At 42.9% G+C, this 18,554-nt stretch overlaps 1 protein-coding gene and 1 long non-coding RNA gene across 2 annotated transcripts; both read right to left on the bottom strand.

The window, feature by feature from the left end:
* Positions 1-206: 206 nt before the first annotated feature.
* YEATS4 (YEATS domain containing 4) lies at positions 207-6,689 on the bottom strand. Its single transcript, XM_010305192.2, has 7 exons — positions 6,494-6,689; positions 6,219-6,338; positions 5,655-5,721; positions 5,459-5,553; positions 2,767-2,859; positions 2,603-2,690; positions 207-998 (listed from the first exon to the last, which is right to left on the bottom strand). Exons 1-7 carry the CDS (start codon positions 6,542-6,544, stop codon positions 829-831), a joined length of 684 nt encoding a protein of 227 aa, XP_010303494.2. The 5' UTR covers positions 6,545-6,689; the 3' UTR covers positions 207-828.
* Positions 6,690-12,858: 6,169 nt separating this feature from the next.
* Positions 12,859-17,196, bottom strand: LOC142600607 (uncharacterized). The gene is made up of 2 exons (XR_012834186.1): positions 16,600-17,196; positions 12,859-16,424 (listed from the first exon to the last, which is right to left on the bottom strand). It is a non-coding gene; the product is annotated as an uncharacterized LOC142600607 (long non-coding RNA).
* Between the last annotated feature and the right edge of the window lie 1,358 nt (positions 17,197-18,554).

The following is an 18,554-nucleotide window of genomic DNA, read 5'->3' as shown; positions in this document are numbered from 1 at the left end:
ACGCTGGAGCAGGAGCAGAGTATGAGGAGTCCTCCCCCTGAGGAGGAAGGAGCGGCAGAGACAATGTCTGATGAACTGAGTACAGTATAAATATTAAACAAACTTCTACAAAACAGGATCGGAATAATTTCCTGCTTCTAAGCATAACTTACATAATTAATGCATTTATATGTGTTAAAGCAGATGTGGGGCTAGAAACTCTTAGCTGTAGATACACAAGTTATTTAAAATCCTGTTTTCAGAAAGTTTTTTCACTGTGCTGGTAACAGGCAGACATTCAGAAATCACTGTAACCAGACTTAAGCAACTTGCATACCATTCTATTTCAACCTCTGCCTTAAATCAAGGTATGCTATTTACAATTGTTCTTGAAGCCCACAACTGGACAGAGGCAAAAATATTAACATAAAAAAATGCATGTTTTATTTTCAGCTTTAAAGATGCATCTCTGAACAATCAGTAGAAAAAAAAAACAAGTTAAAAAAGTAAACACCAGCATTTGGTAAAATCACATCAAACTAATACAAGACTTAATACAAAGTTTTCATATACCACACAAATACAGTTTAAAAAAAAAAAAAAAAAGAAGCCTGGTCTCCAAGACCCCTTCTACTTGAACTAAATCGTTAAGTACCTACAGATTTTAAGTATAAAACAAGGATACATTCTTTCTTTTTTCCTCCATTTATGAAGTCAATTGCCACATACTTCAATCATTTGCAAGTGAAATTCGCATAGTCTCAGTGACAGAATTGAAGACAACACATAGAATTCCATGACTGAAGTCCTTCTGTTTTCAGTATAAGCTCTTCATCAAGTCAACACTCATCACATATCTTTAGACTGATCATCTTCTTCAAGTTTTCTGATTTCATTCTTTAAACAGTTGATGGTTTCACGACTTGCTTTTAGTCTTTCTTTAAGCTCAGCGATTTCAAAACTAGTTTTCTTTTTGGCAGCTTCCAGCTTTTCCCTGGTTTTCACTTCAAGATCTGCAACTATGGTGGTGATAAAAATTAATATTGTAAGTACCATGAAAAGTTGTATTATTTTTTTTAATAGCAACAATAATTTGGATGGTATGTGTCCTGAAAAATAAAAAAAAGGGGAGGGGGGGAAAGAGCTTGTTTTATGGCCTCATTCAGCCCATCAGTTTTGTGGATGGAGTTATATAATTCACTAAATCATTTGCCAGAGTTTTTTAAAGGTTAAGTGGGGAAAAAAACCTGACGTGGTGACAGCAAATAAATGGGAAATTACAGAGAATTACAAATAATTTGCATGTGGTGCCCAGCGACAGCACATGAGGCCACAGACACAAATTAAAACACAGGAGGTTCCCTCTGAAGATCAAGAAACACTTTTTTTTCTGTGAAGGTGACTGAGCACTGACACAGGCTGCCCCACTTGTGGAGCAGTGGCAAAAAAAAAAAAAAAGTCTTATTTTTTATCTACTTCAGTAGCACGTTTTAAGGAAATATATACAAAAAACTCTACTAAACGTTTCTATCTACTCTCAGGAGAAACATGCAGAACTTTTAAGTGAGAAAAGTTTAAATTTGGACTTTTTTTATCATTCAAATTATTAAGTATTTTCTACACATAAACCGTAACAACATGCAAGGTAACAAAATCCACCTTGAGACTGGCTAAACTGAGGTGGGAAAACAGAAGTAGCTCACATGTCCACACACCTGAACAGACATAAGGCAAACTGGAACCCTAACTTGTAGAGCTTCAAACTCATCACCACTCTTAGCTCCAGGTATTCAGTGTCTAAAAATACTCAACATTTGCTGTTGTCGTGGGAACACGCAGGTAAGCCAAAGGCCAGGTGAGCCAGACTACGATGGCGTTGGAGCTGGTAACTAACAAGGTAGGATTTGGGCTCAATAAATACTAGATTTGCTTTCTCAGAGTAGAAGATAAGGGACGAAATTCACAAGATCAGAACAGAAACCATCACTAAATGCATTATGTTTTATGAATCAATGTATTTTTGTTTCATTTCTTTAATTCCCTTAAAATTCTGTTATATGTTTAAAGACAGATAAGGACACAAAGAACATTAAGCTATAATGAAAAAGTATGTTCTGAAATGACCTACAGTTAAAAAAAATCAGACAGAAAGGAAAAAGACAGGAAGAGCTTTCAGACACTACTCTTTATCCCAAAAGGGTTGCTGCTTTGACTAAAACTGTACTAACTGCTCTGTATTTCAGTACTTGACGTGTGATCTTTGCTTGCAGTTAACATCCCGATCAGCCAAACAGAACTTTATCACAAATACAGTGGCCTTAACTTACTCCCTAACTCATTTCAAAGATGTTAAACTAGGTGTAGCTCATGCCATCACTTTTCATACGGAGTTATTCATAACTTTTTTCCTTTTCAGCAGGCATACAGATCAGAAAATCTTAAAAGTTTTCAAAGAAGTATTAGTATCTTTGCAAAAGCTGAAGCTAATTTAATGCAAAAATATCACTTTTTAGCAGCATCCAATTCCATTGTACTGCTACAGCCCAGGAAAAAAAAAAAACACTAAAAGCAAACCCAACAATTGTTTATTTCTAAAATTACAGTATTTTCATTTCCAACTTACACTCTGTTTCATGCTTATAAGCACCTAGCGTTAGCTGACGAGATGTTGTTAACAGCTGCTGCATCATTGCAGTAGGATCTTGAAATATCTATGAAGGAGAAAAATAAATGATATCACTAATACCCTTCAAAATAAAGTGAGGATTACATTAAAAATGTTCATACCATTTCATCGTAGAATTCAGAAACTACAGTTTTCTTTCCCAGGATGGCATTGGTATCAGACTGAAATAGTTTCAGCAAGTGATACAAGGTTACCTGTACAAAGAGAGAATTTTATTAGCTTGACAATTGTAGGGAAATATAAATCTTGTAGATATCAACAAGCAGTATGTGTTCTTAATAAACAATTCTATAGGATTTAAAAATATTTTAGGAATGCAAAAATAAATGTCATATAACTTCAGCAGAATTACTTAAATTTAATATTCAGTGTTAAACACACTAACTATCCAAAGGCTCCCTGTTACTTTAAAAATGTCTGGGCAAGTGGTTTAGGATTGGTGTATAAAAACTACTAAGAATACCTTCTCGTAGCATTTCCAAATAGATGAATTAGTTCAAGCCGACTTTGCCAATTAATCAGTTAGAAAGTGCTTTCTGTGACCCCGCCATCCCTCTTGTGAAAGAAAAACACTGGGGAAGCTGTGAATAGCTTTTCACTGAAATTTCTCCTTACGGAGTTACTCTGCCATTACTGCACTGCAAACAGCAGGAGCTGGAGAGGAATGGGAGCCCTCTGTCCAGCCCTGAGGAACCACTGACCACTTGGACCACGACCTGGGAAGAGGACACACAGCCCACACTTCTTCCCTTCCACGAACAGGCCCACGAATGGTTGTGGAAGGGAGCGATACCTTACTCTGGTTGGTACTTCCTGGAAAGGAAAAACACGACAAGCACTGAAACAGCCTTCCAAGAACAGCAAAGAGAAAACACCCAACCAACTTTAGGACAGTTTGGTCAAGCTGTGAACAGAATTAGTGTGACAGGTCAGGTTGCTACTGAGCATGCCAGTGCAGGAAGTCCTTTCTAGTCTAGTATCAATTTTCACATAATCAAGAAAAACATAAAATTCAGTTTTCCTCTCTCATTCAGCAAAAAATGGCTAAAGCAGAAGGATCACTGTACTTCGTGCGAGAGAAGGAACCGAGTCTTTCTAGAAATAAACATCCCCTTCCCCTAAAATATGGTAATCAAGTTTCCTACCTAAACCTGTATAAACAAACCTGCAAGATACATCTAAAACATAGGATGGGAAGAACTAAATTAATTCCAGTGCTTTATACAAGTAGAGAAGTGTCTTAACCTGGTTTTCTTAGGAAACAAACTAATGCTAGCATAGTACCATTGCTGCTTTTTGACTGATTTTGACCAGTGGATGTTGTCTACCTCGACTTCAGCAAGGCTTTTGACGCCGTCTCCCATAACAGCCTCATAGGCAAGTTCAGGAAGTGTGGGTTGGATGAGTGGACAGTGAGGGGGGTTGAGAACTGGCTGAATGGCAGAGCCCAGAGGGTTGTGATAAGTGGCACAGAGCCTAGTTGGAGGCCTATAGCTAGCAGTGTGCCCCAGGGGTCAGTACCGGGTCCCATCTTGTTCAACATATTCATCAGTGACCTGGATAAGGGGACAGAGTGTACCCTCAGCAAGTTTGATGATACAAAACTGGAAGGAGTGGCCGATACACCAGAAGGCTGTGCTGCCATTCAGCGAGACCTGGACAGGCTGGAGAGTTGGGCAGAGAGGAACCTAACGAAATTCAACAAGGGCAAGTGTAGGGTCCTGCACCTAAGGAGGAAGAACCCCAAGCACCAGTGCAGGTTAGGGGTTGACCTGCTGGGAAGCAGCTCTGCAGAGAAGGACCTGGGAGTCCTGATGGACAACAACCTCTCCATGAACCAGCAATGTGCCCTCGTGGCCAAGGCGGCCAATGGTATCCTGGGGTGCATTAAGAAGAACGTGGCCCCAGGTCGAGGGAGGTTCTCTTCTCTGCCCTAGTGAGGCCACATCTGGAGTTCTGTGTCCAGTTCTGGGGCCCCCAGTTGAAGAAAGACAAGGAACTACTGGAGAGAGTCCCGTGGAGGGCTACAAGGATGATGAGGGGACTGGAGCATCTCTTGTATGAGGAAAGGCTGAGAGAGCTGGGTCTGTTTAGTCTGGAGAAGACTGAGATGAGATCTGATCAATGCTTACAAATACCTAAAGAGTGCGTGTCAAGAGGATGGGGCCAGACTCTTTTCAGTGGTGCCCAGTGACAGGATAAGGGCCAACAGGCACAAACCGGAACACAGGGAGTTCCATCTCAACATGACGAAAAACTTCACTCTGAGCATAACCAAGCACTGGAAAAGGCTGCCCAGAGAGGTTGTGGAGTCTCCCTTCTCTGGAAATAGTCAAAACCTGCCTGGACACGATCCTGTGCAACCTGCTCTAGGTGATCCTGCTCTAGCAGGGGGTTGGACTAGGTGATCTCCAGAGGTCCCTTCCAACCCTGACTGTTCTGTAAGTTTGTAAATCTGATAGACAAAAAAGGAAGAGATAATTAAAATATGCAAATATCCTAGAACTAGGAAGCTACATGAAAAAGAAATCCTCAGTGTGTGCTCAACCCAGGTAAGGTGCAACATGTGGTCACATATTAGTAAATGTCAGAGAAGCCAAGCACAGGAAAAGCCATCATGTGTGGTAAAGCACAGAAACAGGAAAATGTGGCCAATCGTTAAACACTTTTCCTACAAGAACAGGTTTTATTACGTCAATGGCTGATGAGACTTATTTTGGCCAGCAATATCCTTCAGCACAGCTTTAGGCCACCATAATTAATTAAGTGTTGTTAGACGTTCATTGTACTTACAGGTCTTTCATTTGGATCAATGAAAAATATCTTAATGATTATTTCAAATTCACCCCAGCCTGTTTCGGTGATTTCATACGGTGGTTTGGTAACAACTGCAGCAGGAAACACAGAAACATTAACACGGGTGATAAAGCCTCAGTGGAACTAATCAAGTTCCCAGTTCTAGGAGCAAACGCCCAAATACGCAACCCACCTCTTAACGGATTACCATAGCTTTCATGCAACTTGAACTGAATTTTTTTCACATAGGCAGACATATCCTAAAACAGAAACAGCGTTATTTCTGGTTATTTACACAGCACACCAAACTGCTGTCTATTAATCCAACCTACATGCCTATCATCTCTTCTGATTTTGAACACAGTATGAGAACAAGATGGTAGATCCAAGAACTAGTAGTGGCACGCAGGTCTGTTGGTATTTTGTCCCTCAATGCTCTTCAGTTTTCCCCCCAGCCTGGAAATATCACTCCAAAAAACACAAAAGGAAAAGTGCCTTCCCCCCCTCTTTTTCCTTTTTAGAGCCCCCCCCCCCCCCCCCCCCCCCCCGCCCGTGCATTTCCTCCCCTTCTGATGCCCAAATGCCCTTCCGCCCTCTCCTCAAATCCCGGCTTTTTTAAACCCGGATTCACTGCTCCGGGGTGCTGCTGGCCCGAGAGCGGGAGAGGTGGAGGAGCTGCGCCGTCCCCCCAGGCCCTGCCCCTGCAGCCCCGCAGGCAGGAGCGGCGGTGCCTTCCCACGGCCCGTTAACGCCTCACCTCGTTTCGGTAAGGCTTGACGTAAACCGTCCACTGGTGAGTGTGACCATCTTCTTCTCTTTTCTTCCCAAAATACCGTGCGACGTTTCCATACACGATCGGCTTCACAATGGTAACACCCTTAAAAGAAAACAAAACAAAACAAAAACCCGACACCAAACAAACAGAAACGATACGTTTTGAAAGGCGTTTGCTGAGTTTCGTAGCCCGAGTTAAGCTGGTGTCAGCAGAGGCCCCGCGGAGCAATTCCCGCCCTCCCTCCCGGGGATCCGCACCTTCACCCTGCCCCCGGAGTCAGGCCCGAACTCAGCCATTCTCTTGAACATATTGCCCCGGACGGGGGCGCCGCCCGCAGCCGCGCCGCCCGCGCTCAGCTTCCGCGCCGCGGCCGCCAGGCCCCGCCAGGCCCGGCCCGGCCCTGCCCCCGCCGCCGGCCCGAGACCGCCATCCCCCGCGGCTTCCGGCGGCGTGCTGGCGTCACGGCGGGGCGGGGCGACTAACGGACTGACTGACCGACGGACCCACCCCGCTGGGTGTGAGGCGTGCGGTGAGCGTCACGGTTTGGGCCTCACGCAGGAGTAACGGGGGGAGAAGGAAGCACGCGCAGCCTCCTCAACACCCATGGTGAATCAGCTCTCGCGTAAGATCTCCCGAAATGGTGAAGCATGAGGAGCGCCCTGCGCTACGTATTGCTCGTGTTTTGATAGTGGAATTACTACGGAGAAGTGGGGTTTGCAGCAATTCCGGAGCCCTGAGGTTCAGCTTGTACAGTTGTTTTTTTGGGTTTTTTTCAGTGAGCATAGGGAAACTGACCTACTGCAAGCAGATCTACTTTTTAACGACATTCAAAGCTGCTTACTTTTTACTAGACTTTGAAATTCAGATCTGCTGAATTCATTTCAGAAGGAAGGTGCTGGCAAGAAACAGTATGACTGCATACAATCTTGCTTTGCTTTGTTAGGGCAGGTTTGCACAGGGAATTGCAGGAACTTTGATAGGTGGACTGGAAAATCGTCCCTGTCGTGTTCAGCAGCCTCTTTAAGAGGTCAGCTTTTCGGAGTGTCCCACTTCAAATCGCAGCTCTGTTAGCAGCTTCTAACATTGCCCCTAGACTCCATCTTCCGCACAAAGCCCCGATGATGCTGATCGCATCATGGTATCAGCTAGTTCACTTTAACAGCTGTAAATTGCACTTCTTTTGAGGATTAATGTTGCCTTATAGTTAATCAAGTAGCCTGGGAGACCTGGGTTCTTATCTGACCTTTGCTGAGGGCAATAAGTAACTAGGCAAAGGGATACCTAAATACTATAGCTATCCTGTAAAGGTCTCAATTTCTTCATGATAAACACAGCTAAAACCTTAGTCTTCAAATTTAGATTTTGTATCCTCATTTTATCCTCTTAAGTTGACAAATAACCAGAACTGTGCTGTCACCAACAGGGAAGAAACAGAAATCTTAAGATAACTCCTGTCTTGCAATCCACAATTAGTATTTCTAAATACCAGGTCAGAAACACGTGGCTGGCTGTTGGTCGACCAGAAACATTCACCGTTACTGCCTCATTCCCCTGCCAGTGGTGGTCTGCCAGCTCTGTACCAACCCTGCCTGCTCTGCTTGTTTTACTGCTGAGTGCCAAACGGGGATCTTGAGGCCATGCTTTGAGCTTTAGGGTATCACAGGACAGTTGACATGGGAAGGGTCATGTGCTCCAACCCCTCTGCACAAGCAGGGTCACCTAGAGCCAGTTGTCTGTGTCCAGAAGGCTTCTGAGTATCTCCCAAGTATGGAGACTCCACCATCTCCCTGGGCAGCCTGTGCCAGTGCTCGGTCAACTTCACAGTGAAAAAGTGTTTCTTGATCAGAAGGAACTTCCTGTGTTTCAGTTTGTGCACATGGCCTCTGGTCCTGTCAACCTGCAAATCTGTGTAATCAGAGATTGCCTCACTCCTCACCAGCTGTGGCCACATAGAGGGATGAATGCCTGTAAACCAGCCTGCAGCAGGACTGGGGGAAACACCTTGGCCATTACAAAGGTGAATAAGCCCAGCCCCAGCAAGAATTTGACTCCTGTTTGAACTGATACTGCAAGCTTCCTATACTTCCTATAAAGCCTGCTGAAACACTGACGTGTTACAGGAAGGAATGGCTTTAAACTAAAAGAGGGTAGATATAGATTAGATATTACAGAAAAAAATTTTCACTGTGAGGAAGATGAGGCACCGGAACAGGTTGCCCAGAGAAGCTGTGGATGCCCCCTCCCTGGAAGTGTTCAAGGCCAGGTTGGATGGGGCTTTGGGCAACCTGGTCTAGTGGAAGGTGTCCCTGCCCATGGCAGGGGAGTTGGAACTAGATGATCTTTGAGGTCCCTTCCAACCCAAACTGTTCCATGATTCTATGACCCTGGTATTTATTAATTTCTATTTTTGTAACCACTTCTGAATTCAGTTGTCTTTGCTGTTAGGGAAAATGAAATATCTCTCTGTCATGTTAAAAATTCAGCATCCCATTTATGCCCCTCAGATGTTTCAGGCTGTGGGGAAATTCTGGAAAACAATACTGCATTGATTCACATTTGTATTTATTTTATGATATTCTTATTCCTCAGGAAGCTACAAGTTGTTTGGGGTTTTTTTAGGGGGGGTGGGGGTACAAAGGGAGGTTTTGTCTTTCAATGAAAGCTCACAGAGCTGAAGCAAAATTATTCACCAAAGCATTGACTGAAAATGACAATATTTATGGGCAGAGCTCCCCCAAATTATCTCCAGCTACAGTCATCTGGGAACTAACCGATTTTCTAGGTCTTCTGTATAGTTGTTCCACTTTACCTTTTGAGCTGGAAAACAACCCCAGTGCATCTCAAAGGAGGTGAAACTTGAAAGCGTTAGTTTTACTTCCAGTTCAGGTTGATTTTATAAACTGCAAACATGTTATTCAGAATACACTTTTGTCATGGCTGAGTGCATTCACCACCCACAGACGCTTTGAGACACTCCTGTGACTGGACCTGAAGAGTATTTTCCAGCCTGCCTTAGTATTCATGGTGGATGGAAGGTCCCACTTTCTCCTTCATTTCTTTGTGGCGCAGGAAGGAAAGCAGAAGAGGAGAAACTGCCTTCGTGTATTGTCACTCACCCAGTCAGTCTAACACTCTCCTACCATGAGAATATGAACTAGTTGTATCTTGGCCACCTTTCTTTTTCAAAAGCTGCATTTAAAGAAGCCTAATACTGTATAAACCATCTTTCAGACCCTGAGGCTATGAACTTTTGGGACTGCATCCTTTACTTTGTAGGTGTGACAACTCCCCCTGTGCTGAGAAGAGTGCTCCTCTTTTTCTCTGGTATTGAAAACGGTCCTGAGTGCATGAAAGAGAGAAAACAGCAAAGGCAATTCTACATTCACACACAGAGAAACACTCGCAAGAAGCACAATCATTCAAGGAAGATCTGGCCTCGGAGCTAACGGATAAATTCCCGACTGCATGTTCCCTTCTAGTTTGGCAGTTCTGACTCCAGATCAGAGAGAAATAAAGATGTCATCAACTACAGGTATGCACCTGGGAGGCATCAATCAGACCAGTAGCAAAGGCTCGGCAACGTACAGAAAACAAGCAGCTTTGCTTTAGCTTGGGCATGTTCTTTGGCTGAGATGATGCGCTCCTGACATGTGATGTCAATGAACAGGCAGGACAGTAACCTAACATCACGGCCCGTGCCACCCACCAGCAGAGAGCATCCCTCATTTCAAGTGTGCAGATGCAACTGCAATCACCGCTTAGATGTCAGAGCGCCTAGAGTAACGGGTGCTGCTCTGCCATCTTCATCATTTTGCTGTGGTAAAGCAGCAGGAAACACCACGACAATTCAGCACACAATTCAGAGAGAAGGTTAGCTATGACTGATTTTATAAGCGAAGCACTGTGGAGCAGCTTTGGTAAACTACCTGGGGTGTGCCTACATCAATCCCACAACACTGTTTGCTGCAGCTTTATTATTGCTCAGTTCTATTGAGCTAGACAAACACTTCATCTATCTCTCACATGGTATCAGCCTGCCCCAAAATCCACTGGGTTTCTGTTGATCTCACTTGGTGACTGAAGAGAAGGGAGCAGGAAAGACTGACTTGTGACTGAGAGTGGAACAGTTTGCCAAGATTACAGAGAAGTATGAGACTTTAAACACGCTTTGTGAAGGACAAAGACGCGCTGGAAACTCCAGCAGAGTTTTTTAGAGCATCTATGTGTTATTTCAAAATAACTGCATAGCAGGAGCAATAAAATGCGCAAACTCCGTGACAAGGATGTTCCTCTAGTATTTTAGAGATCGCTCCAAACAATAAGAACCGGCAGGAATAGTGAGTGGCAGAAGGCTTTCAGCCAAACACCTTTCATTGCAAAATTGTGGCCACTCTAGTCCTAGTGGTAGCACCAGAATGGGAAGAAAAGAGATTGAAGAATTAAATGGCTGCTAAAGACAACATAAAAATAGGTTAGTATTTGTTGAAGACACAAACTTAGAAGGAAGAGAAGACAGCAAGGATTTCATATAGGAAAAACTGAATGATGTAGAAAATGGCATAATAGGAACAGAACAGAATTTATGAGCATCAAAGCACCTAGGGCTTTGCTGAGACAAAGTTATCTACTGTAGTATCTGATGAGACAGGATCTACAGGAGGCTGCAGCAGGCAAGGTAATTTCAGTAAATGCACTGCTGAATGCTAATGCCGCCATACAAACCCTGCTAAGGCCCCTCTGGAATAGTGTGCCTGTGTCTGTTAGAGCAATATATATCCTCTCCTGCTATAGGAAAAATGAACCAAAAGGCAAATATGCAAGAATGGGGCAAGTGGGCGTAACATAGTCTGTCCTAAAAAAGGGAAGAGCCTCTTTAAACAAATTTACCAAAAGAAAGGCAGAGGAAGTGTTAACTAGTTGTAAATGCCTTAAGAGGTTAAGTACAATGGGAACAGAAATAACTGTATCGAGAACAACATTAGGACAAGATCAAATTAATATAATCTGGCCAAAAAGAAATTCAGGCAGCAACTTAGAAGGTTTGTAACCACTGGAGCAGGGAACAATGGGGCAGCCTTCCCGTAGGAATGGCAGGAGCAAAACCTCCAGGCAGACCCTATCTGGTCATAAGATGAGTCTCAGAAGGGGTTAAAAGACGTGGTTAGCTGCCCTAGGAGGGGACTGAACTTCATATCCCAGGTGACATTTTCCAGTCCTGTGTTGCTACTTCACTTTCTCCTGCAGCCTTGCAGTAAAGTATGCAAGGCTAAAAGACACCCAGCCCCACTCCCAACCCCTCTCACCTTTAATCTGCCATGTTAGACATGACTTGTCATAGAGAAGACTAATGTGGGAGAATGAACAAGTCTCTTTTCCCTTTTTAAATCTCCTACAAAGATTTGATCACGAAAAGATCAATGGATTCGTTGTCTGAATGTTTACAGGCTTGAATGTTACCAGCATGGAAGCACATTTAAAAAAGGAAGAAAGGTGAAAGAATTGGGGGGAAAGGAAGAAAAGAGGCAGGACTGAAGAAACTGGCACCAGACACATGCTCTGTGCGTACTGAAATAAAGGAAATCACCTCAAATAGGGCGGTCTTCAAAGCAGTCACTTTCAGAGTCACAAGTAGGTTGTGGCATACAGCTACAGGGAAAACCTCCAGGAACAAAAGTGGAATGAAAAAAATCTGCACAAGATGATGTGAAAATTAGGGGGTTGTTTGAACTATACCGTGTTACCCAGGTTCCTGCCTACAGCAAAGGGCTGGGAGCGCCCTGAAGAACGCAGGTGCTGAACCTGTTTCTGCCAACCACTTTTTGGGTGCTCTGCCACCATGACATAACTGTTGAGCCCAGCCTCTATCCAAGCATGCAGTTTAGGTGAAGCTTTATCATACGCAGCTGTCGTGAAAGAAATGAGCCATGTACAGGCAGCTGGCTGCTCCTCACATCACTGAGTCCTTCACCTGCCAGATACTGACATATCCAATAAATAAAGAACAACTTCCAACTCCAGACTCTCAGCAAAATTACCACATGCCTCAGCATCCTTACCCAGGTTAGGTCAATCCAATATTTAATTCCAGAGCTGTGGTTTTAAATTTGCCTTTTTTTTTTTTCTCAAGTTAAAGAGAGGTAGGAACATTTTTATTCTTTGTAAGGGCATTACATACAATTTCACAGGACTTGGCCTTGCACATGTGTCATATAAGACTTTCCTCAAACTTCTTCCAGTCCTGGAAAGGATGAACCTGAGTGGGGGAAGAGGCCGCCTGCTCCAAGGATCAGACACAGCTGGAGATAGCAAAAACTCAGCTGCGGCAATAAACACTGTACTGCTGTCCCTCTTGCTAGCCTCGAGGGTTTTAACAGACTATTAATTTAATTTGGTGGTGATGCTTTTTTGGTTTTGGCAACTTGCCAGTTTTCTAAATAAAGACTTGAATTTTTAGCAACCTCTTCTTCTTCAGTAATGCACCCAAGCCCCTCACAGTTAAAAATCCAAGCTAGTTATTGCTGTAATTATAACCAAAAAAAGCTGAAGGAGGTGATAATGTAGAGGTTAAGAGTTTTATTTCTAAATTCATTTTCAGTAAAAGGCATAAAATTACTTTTTAAAAAAAATATTATAACTAACTGAATGGAACAGTCAGGATAACTTAAAATTATGAGGGCACAGTAGGGATCCCACATGACAGAGTGGGATCACAGAAAAAAGAAGTTATTTTTCTGAAGTATCATACTGTTAGCACTGTGAAAGAAACACCAAGAAAATTTTCCTGGACTCTAGCTGAGATGGAAGCCAGCCAGCAGATAGCTTTAATCATTATGGAGAATTTATACTTACACAGAAAAGCTCAAAATACAGCTTTTCTTGTAGTGAAAAAGGCTAATCACTCTCATCCGTTTTTATAGCTGCTAATAAAACATTGGCTTCTCTGACCCTTTTCATTCAAAGTACTTTATGTATTAAAAAAAAAAAAAAAGAACCCACCACACAATTTAGACATTGTTTCCAACAGTTTCTTCTGCAGGGCTCTGTTGGCCATTCTACACCATTCACCATTTTCGTTACCCTTACACTATGGGTCTTTGAGCAAATGGGGCATGTGGACTTTCATCTTGCAAAGATTCCAGGCTAAATGATTCAGGAAAGTGAGAACTGGTTTTAATTACGTATAGGCTCCAATTAATTTTGTGAGGTGGGAGCCCAAGTCCCTTACAGCTTGACTCATGAATAAGGATTCTGTTTGGGATGAATGGTCTGTTTTCATCCCCTCCCACCAGCGTGGAGTGGTAACACATCCAGGCAGAGCCACGTATTTTTTAAGGGAAGTACAGTCTGCAGACTGTAAAAGGTGGCGAGGGTAGCTGCCTGTCTGTCAAAAAGTAGTAGATGGCTGACAGGGAAAAGGGTACCAGTGAGATTTAGAAATCAGTTTTAAGCATCAATTTAACCATTCTGAATATAAGTAAACTCTGCACAGCTCCTTGCTCCTTCAGAGGCAAATGTTGCCTGTTCCGCAAGGGAACCCACCTACCTTCTACCGGGTTTTGGAGATGCCTTCAACCACAGCCAACATTTTCTCATCCCGTGTGGACAATATCTTCCAGTGTTTTCAGTGTGAAAGGCAGGCTACTGAGCATTAAAGCATTTCTTTCACTCCAAGGGTATTATATAGGAAAACATGCACAGGAGTTTAACAGCAGCGCACTCAAAAGGCAGTCAAAAGAATATGCAGAAAATAAGGCAAGAAACACGGACTTTTTCATGAGATGGCAAGGCAAGGACAAAAAAAAAAAGCAGCTTGTTTATTTTGTGGAAAAAGGGGAAGAAGCGACTGCTATCATTTTCTTGAATTTAAAGCAGTTGAGGATTATCAGATCTAGTTCTGCTGACAAACTCGTAAGGAGTTGGACATGTGGGATAAACGACCGATGTGTGGACCTCGCAGTAATTGGACAAACGGGTCGCAAACAACAATTTATGAGATTATGAATTAAGTGGAGAGGTTTTTTCATGCCACTAGATGGCAGGAGGAGACCCCTTCACACCACTTGTGCACATCTGCACCATCTCCAACCTGTCCTTCCTTGTGTGACAGAACACCTAGAGGCCTAACTTCACCATTAATATACAGGATAAAAAGAGAAAATCTGCTCAGTGAGTGCCAGTGCTAAGTAGATTCAAGTGTTTTGGAAAAAATGTTCAGCAATATGTATATATTTAAAAACCACCTGTTTACACTGGGTCATTTCTGTAAAATTGGGAAATTCTGTTTAAGAAATTAATTCTATTTCCCACTTATACAAAGGGCACAAGGTTTAGAAGACTTACAGCTACTGCAGTCTGACAGGAAGCAGAGCGCCAACATGATTTTCTGCAAATTGTTCAGAAGAGATAGATAAACAGATTCGGGTAATTAGAAGGCATCACAATCTTCTGCCTGTAGCAAAAAGACCTGTATTTCTACAAATAAAAATGGCTTGCAATTGTTTTTCACGCCATCTCTCAAGGAGTAGTAAAAGATCAAAGTAAGAAAGGTAGAAAGTTTTTTATCACTTTTGACTTAACCAGCGAAAGTTGCACCTGTTTGTTTAGCACCAACCCTTCTCCCTCCCAGGGCCAGGGACAGCACCACACCTCCCAGCATGCAACATCCTCCAGAATAAATGTGCTGCCGCTGCATCACGCTGCTTCTGCACCTTTCACAAACCCTCCTTTTGTCCACGGCTGAAGAAAAGCAGTATGTTCCCCCCTCGCTCTGGCCTCGTCCTGTTCCCCCTCCAAAGGCTCTCTCCTCCACACCTCCAAACAAGTTACTTTTCTGGGATGGGGGGCATCTCCCCATCTCCAGCCATTTACTCACATTTTTCAGGAGCAGTCGTTTGCTTTTGGATCTTCTAAGAGGTGAAATAGATAAAAATCCAATGTGACTGATACACTTTCTTCCTCCTGCACTCCCAGTTAACTGCCCATCTCTTACATGGCAAACCGCTGAGCAGCAGCAGCCTTACCTGCTCTCATACGTCAATGAGCATCAACTCTTTAAAATTAAATTCTTCACTATGCTTGGAGTAATCTTGTGGTGTTAGCCAAGATGACTTCAGAAAGTCAGACAGGTGTGTCATACTTTAGGATATGCCAAACCCACTGTTAGAGGCGTTGAACGTGCAGACTACATTCCTTCAATGAATACACTATGCTACCAGAGGGTTCTCTCTGGAAAAAAATGCAGAGGTTAATTTGGAAAACATCTTTCTCACCAACTGAGAGTGTGATGCTGCAGGCCTTCAAGAGGATTCAGGAAATTCCCAATGCAAAACAGAAGTTCTGGACCCAACGTGATTAAATCAGTGTCTGGCAGGTCATGATTTGTTATAGTCCATCATTTCAGGATGTTGGGAATAAAGACATCCAGGCATCTGCATCTGATTTTCCCATTAACAATGTTTGTAAAAAAGGTATCTTTGCGATCACAAGCTACACAGCTGCTATAACCTGTATCTTCCCTTACTCAGCCCACACAAACAAACTTACCTTTCACAGCTTCAGACTTCACTTTGCCGATTTTGGAGTCTGATTTGCTTTCTGGTGCTCTTCTCTTTTGCAACTTACCGTCTCCCCTAGACCAGCTACAATATTATGAAAAGGTTCAAAGGACAAGCCAGGGGAGAATAAAAAGGTAGAGAACAGCACTAACACTCTGAACCCAAGCAGCTCTCCCCTCCTGCAATCCAAAACCGACCCTTCACCTGCAGCCAGAGTTAAGAACCCACCGAAGAACCCACAGCACACACAAATGATTACTTTGGAGTCCCCTGCTAAGCCTCCCACCTCCCTCTCCTCCCAAAAACCTGCCAGTCAGTATTAAGGGCCACAGAGTGATGCCTCTCAGCCCAGACAGCTGTGCTCAGAAACAGGTTTGTCCTGGTGGGGGTCATTTGGGTTTTGGGTTTTTGTTGTTTGTAGCCCTGAGAATAGGGTAGATGGGGTTACCTCTCTTGTCCGAGGCCAATCTGCCTGCAGCAAGAGGCGGCAGAGAGGCTTCTGCACCAGTTTCCACAGTGCTGGGGACTGAGGGGAGAACAAACAAGGACAATAATCTTCTGCTGAAGCCTGGATTCCAGCAGGATCTCTCCATCCTGGCTCACCTCGGGCTCCGGGCCTTCCAATCTGCAGCAGCTACAGAGGGGACACTGAAGAAGGTTGGAGGCAAGGTTCTTGCAAGTAGAATCAAGCAAGAAACAGCTCTCCCAGTAAGTATTATCAAGTTACTTCCTTGTCTCTAGGGATGGTATTTTCCCTAGAGAGCTTATGTGGAGGACAAAACCCAACAAAAACAAACTTGAGTGCTTACCTTCCTCATTCTTCTGAAACCGGTTCAAGTCATGCCTTGATGATCTGGCATCCTGGCTAGCTGACCTATGCTTGGATGCTTCCACAACAAGTTCATCCATGTACTACTGAATCCTCACTGTGTTTATGTTAGAGTACACACCCTGTGTTTTGGGGGACAGGATGCTTTACAGTTCTCTCCCATTCAGTAACGGGAACTGCTGAACACCCTAACCTGGAGGAAAATTGCAACAAGGTACTTTAAAATCAAGTTAGCGCTGATTTTCCCCTGTGCTCTCCCCCCAGAAGGAAGCCTGGAGTCCCCTGAACCCCACAAGCCGCAGCCCAACGCTCCTTCCACCCTGTCCAAACCTTCACTCCATCAATGAAGCCGAGCTACAACCCATGCTCATCTATTTAAAAACCCAGCTCAGCTGTGAAATTCAGACACAGTGCAGTAAAAAATCAGTGGCCAAGTTAACAAGCAACAGGATGGCAAAAGTATTTTGAACAATTAAAATTTGAGCCCCGTAGAGTAAGCGAACAGTATTTTGGTTATTACAGGTTTAGAGCACTAGCCAAAGAAATTCAAGTTCATTTTCTAATGAGCATGTTGTTTCCTCTACACAGACCTGTACAATCGCCCACCTTCATTACATCAAAAATCATGTTTAAATAAAAATCACGAATGTTGTGATTTTCCAAGCCAATCCGATTGCATTTCAGACTTCTTTTTGAACCTATAAAGGTTAGAAAAAATAGTATTTTTCCCAAATGAAAGTCAGCCCTTCTCACATAATCTTCTCACTGCCAATGGTGGATGCTCATCACAGACAGAAGTTGGAGCCGACAACACTGCAAAATGGTACCAGTAATCTAGGTACAACAGACACAGCTCATTTTGTGCTACACTAACTGAACTTCAACAAATATTATGAATTATGGCAACATGAACAACTTCTTGTATGCAACATACAGATGTGTTTTACATACACAACATTCTGATCTAGCAGCAGAGTAAAACATTTGGCCATGAAACCAGAGAGCCAAAAGTCATTTTATATCATTACAGGATGGATACCTCTGTTGTTGGTACCACAGCAACTGTCTGCACGAGATGAGCTGACAACAGTTTGAGCTGCCATACAGCTGTTTGACCTCTGCTGTGTTTAACATGCACTTTGTAACAATTAACATTTGCCAGATCCAGTCAACTCAAGAAATCAGATTAAAATAAAAAGGTTTATCATCACTGGTTTGATGCCTCCTATATAGAGGCACGCAGCTCCAAACATGAGCACACGTTTGATTCTGAAAATCTAAAAGACTGAAATTGCTTTACACAGCTGGCTTTTGTTTTTTCTTCAGTTGATACATTACACATGGGTCCCTGCATTTTACAGAAAAATTACTGACAAAAAAAGAGCTTGACTTAAAAAAAAAGTCTGCACTTCTCACCGATTTTAAACTCTGCAAAAAGTCTTTAAAGAACAGATGAGAAGGACAAGAGCTAGTTTGAACAGAACTATTTCTGGACTCAGAAATAATTTATAGCACAGAATCTAGCTGTAACTATGTTACAATGTCCACGCTTTAAGTATTAATGTCTGAATATTTGAAAAGGCTCTGACATAATGAGCACTGCAAAGATATTAGACAAGCTGAAATGAAGACAGACAAAAGTATTTTTTTAATATAAAAATGGTCTTTATTTCTTCAATACAAGGTAAACTACTATTGCAGTTTAAGACCAACACAAAAGTTGGACAGCAAATTGCTTAACAGTCTCCTAAAGGCTGAAAAAAAGAAACCCATGAAAGCTAAAAGTTATGCAATATTTCAAGTATAACATCTAGAAAAGATGAAACGATCCCTAAACTTAACTAAGTACCTCTGCTGAAAATGTATTAAAATCTGCATTTGCTGGGATACCATCTTACCTTGTTGAGAAATATAGGTCTCCAGAAACTCAAGTAT

This window comes from Balearica regulorum, chromosome 1 (genome assembly GCF_011004875.1).
Source record: "Balearica regulorum gibbericeps isolate bBalReg1 chromosome 1, bBalReg1.pri, whole genome shotgun sequence".
NCBI classification, from domain to species: Eukaryota; Metazoa; Chordata; class Aves; order Gruiformes; family Gruidae; genus Balearica; species Balearica regulorum.
Note: the sequence above shows the minus strand (reverse complement) of the source record. Positions and strands in the feature narration are given on the sequence as shown.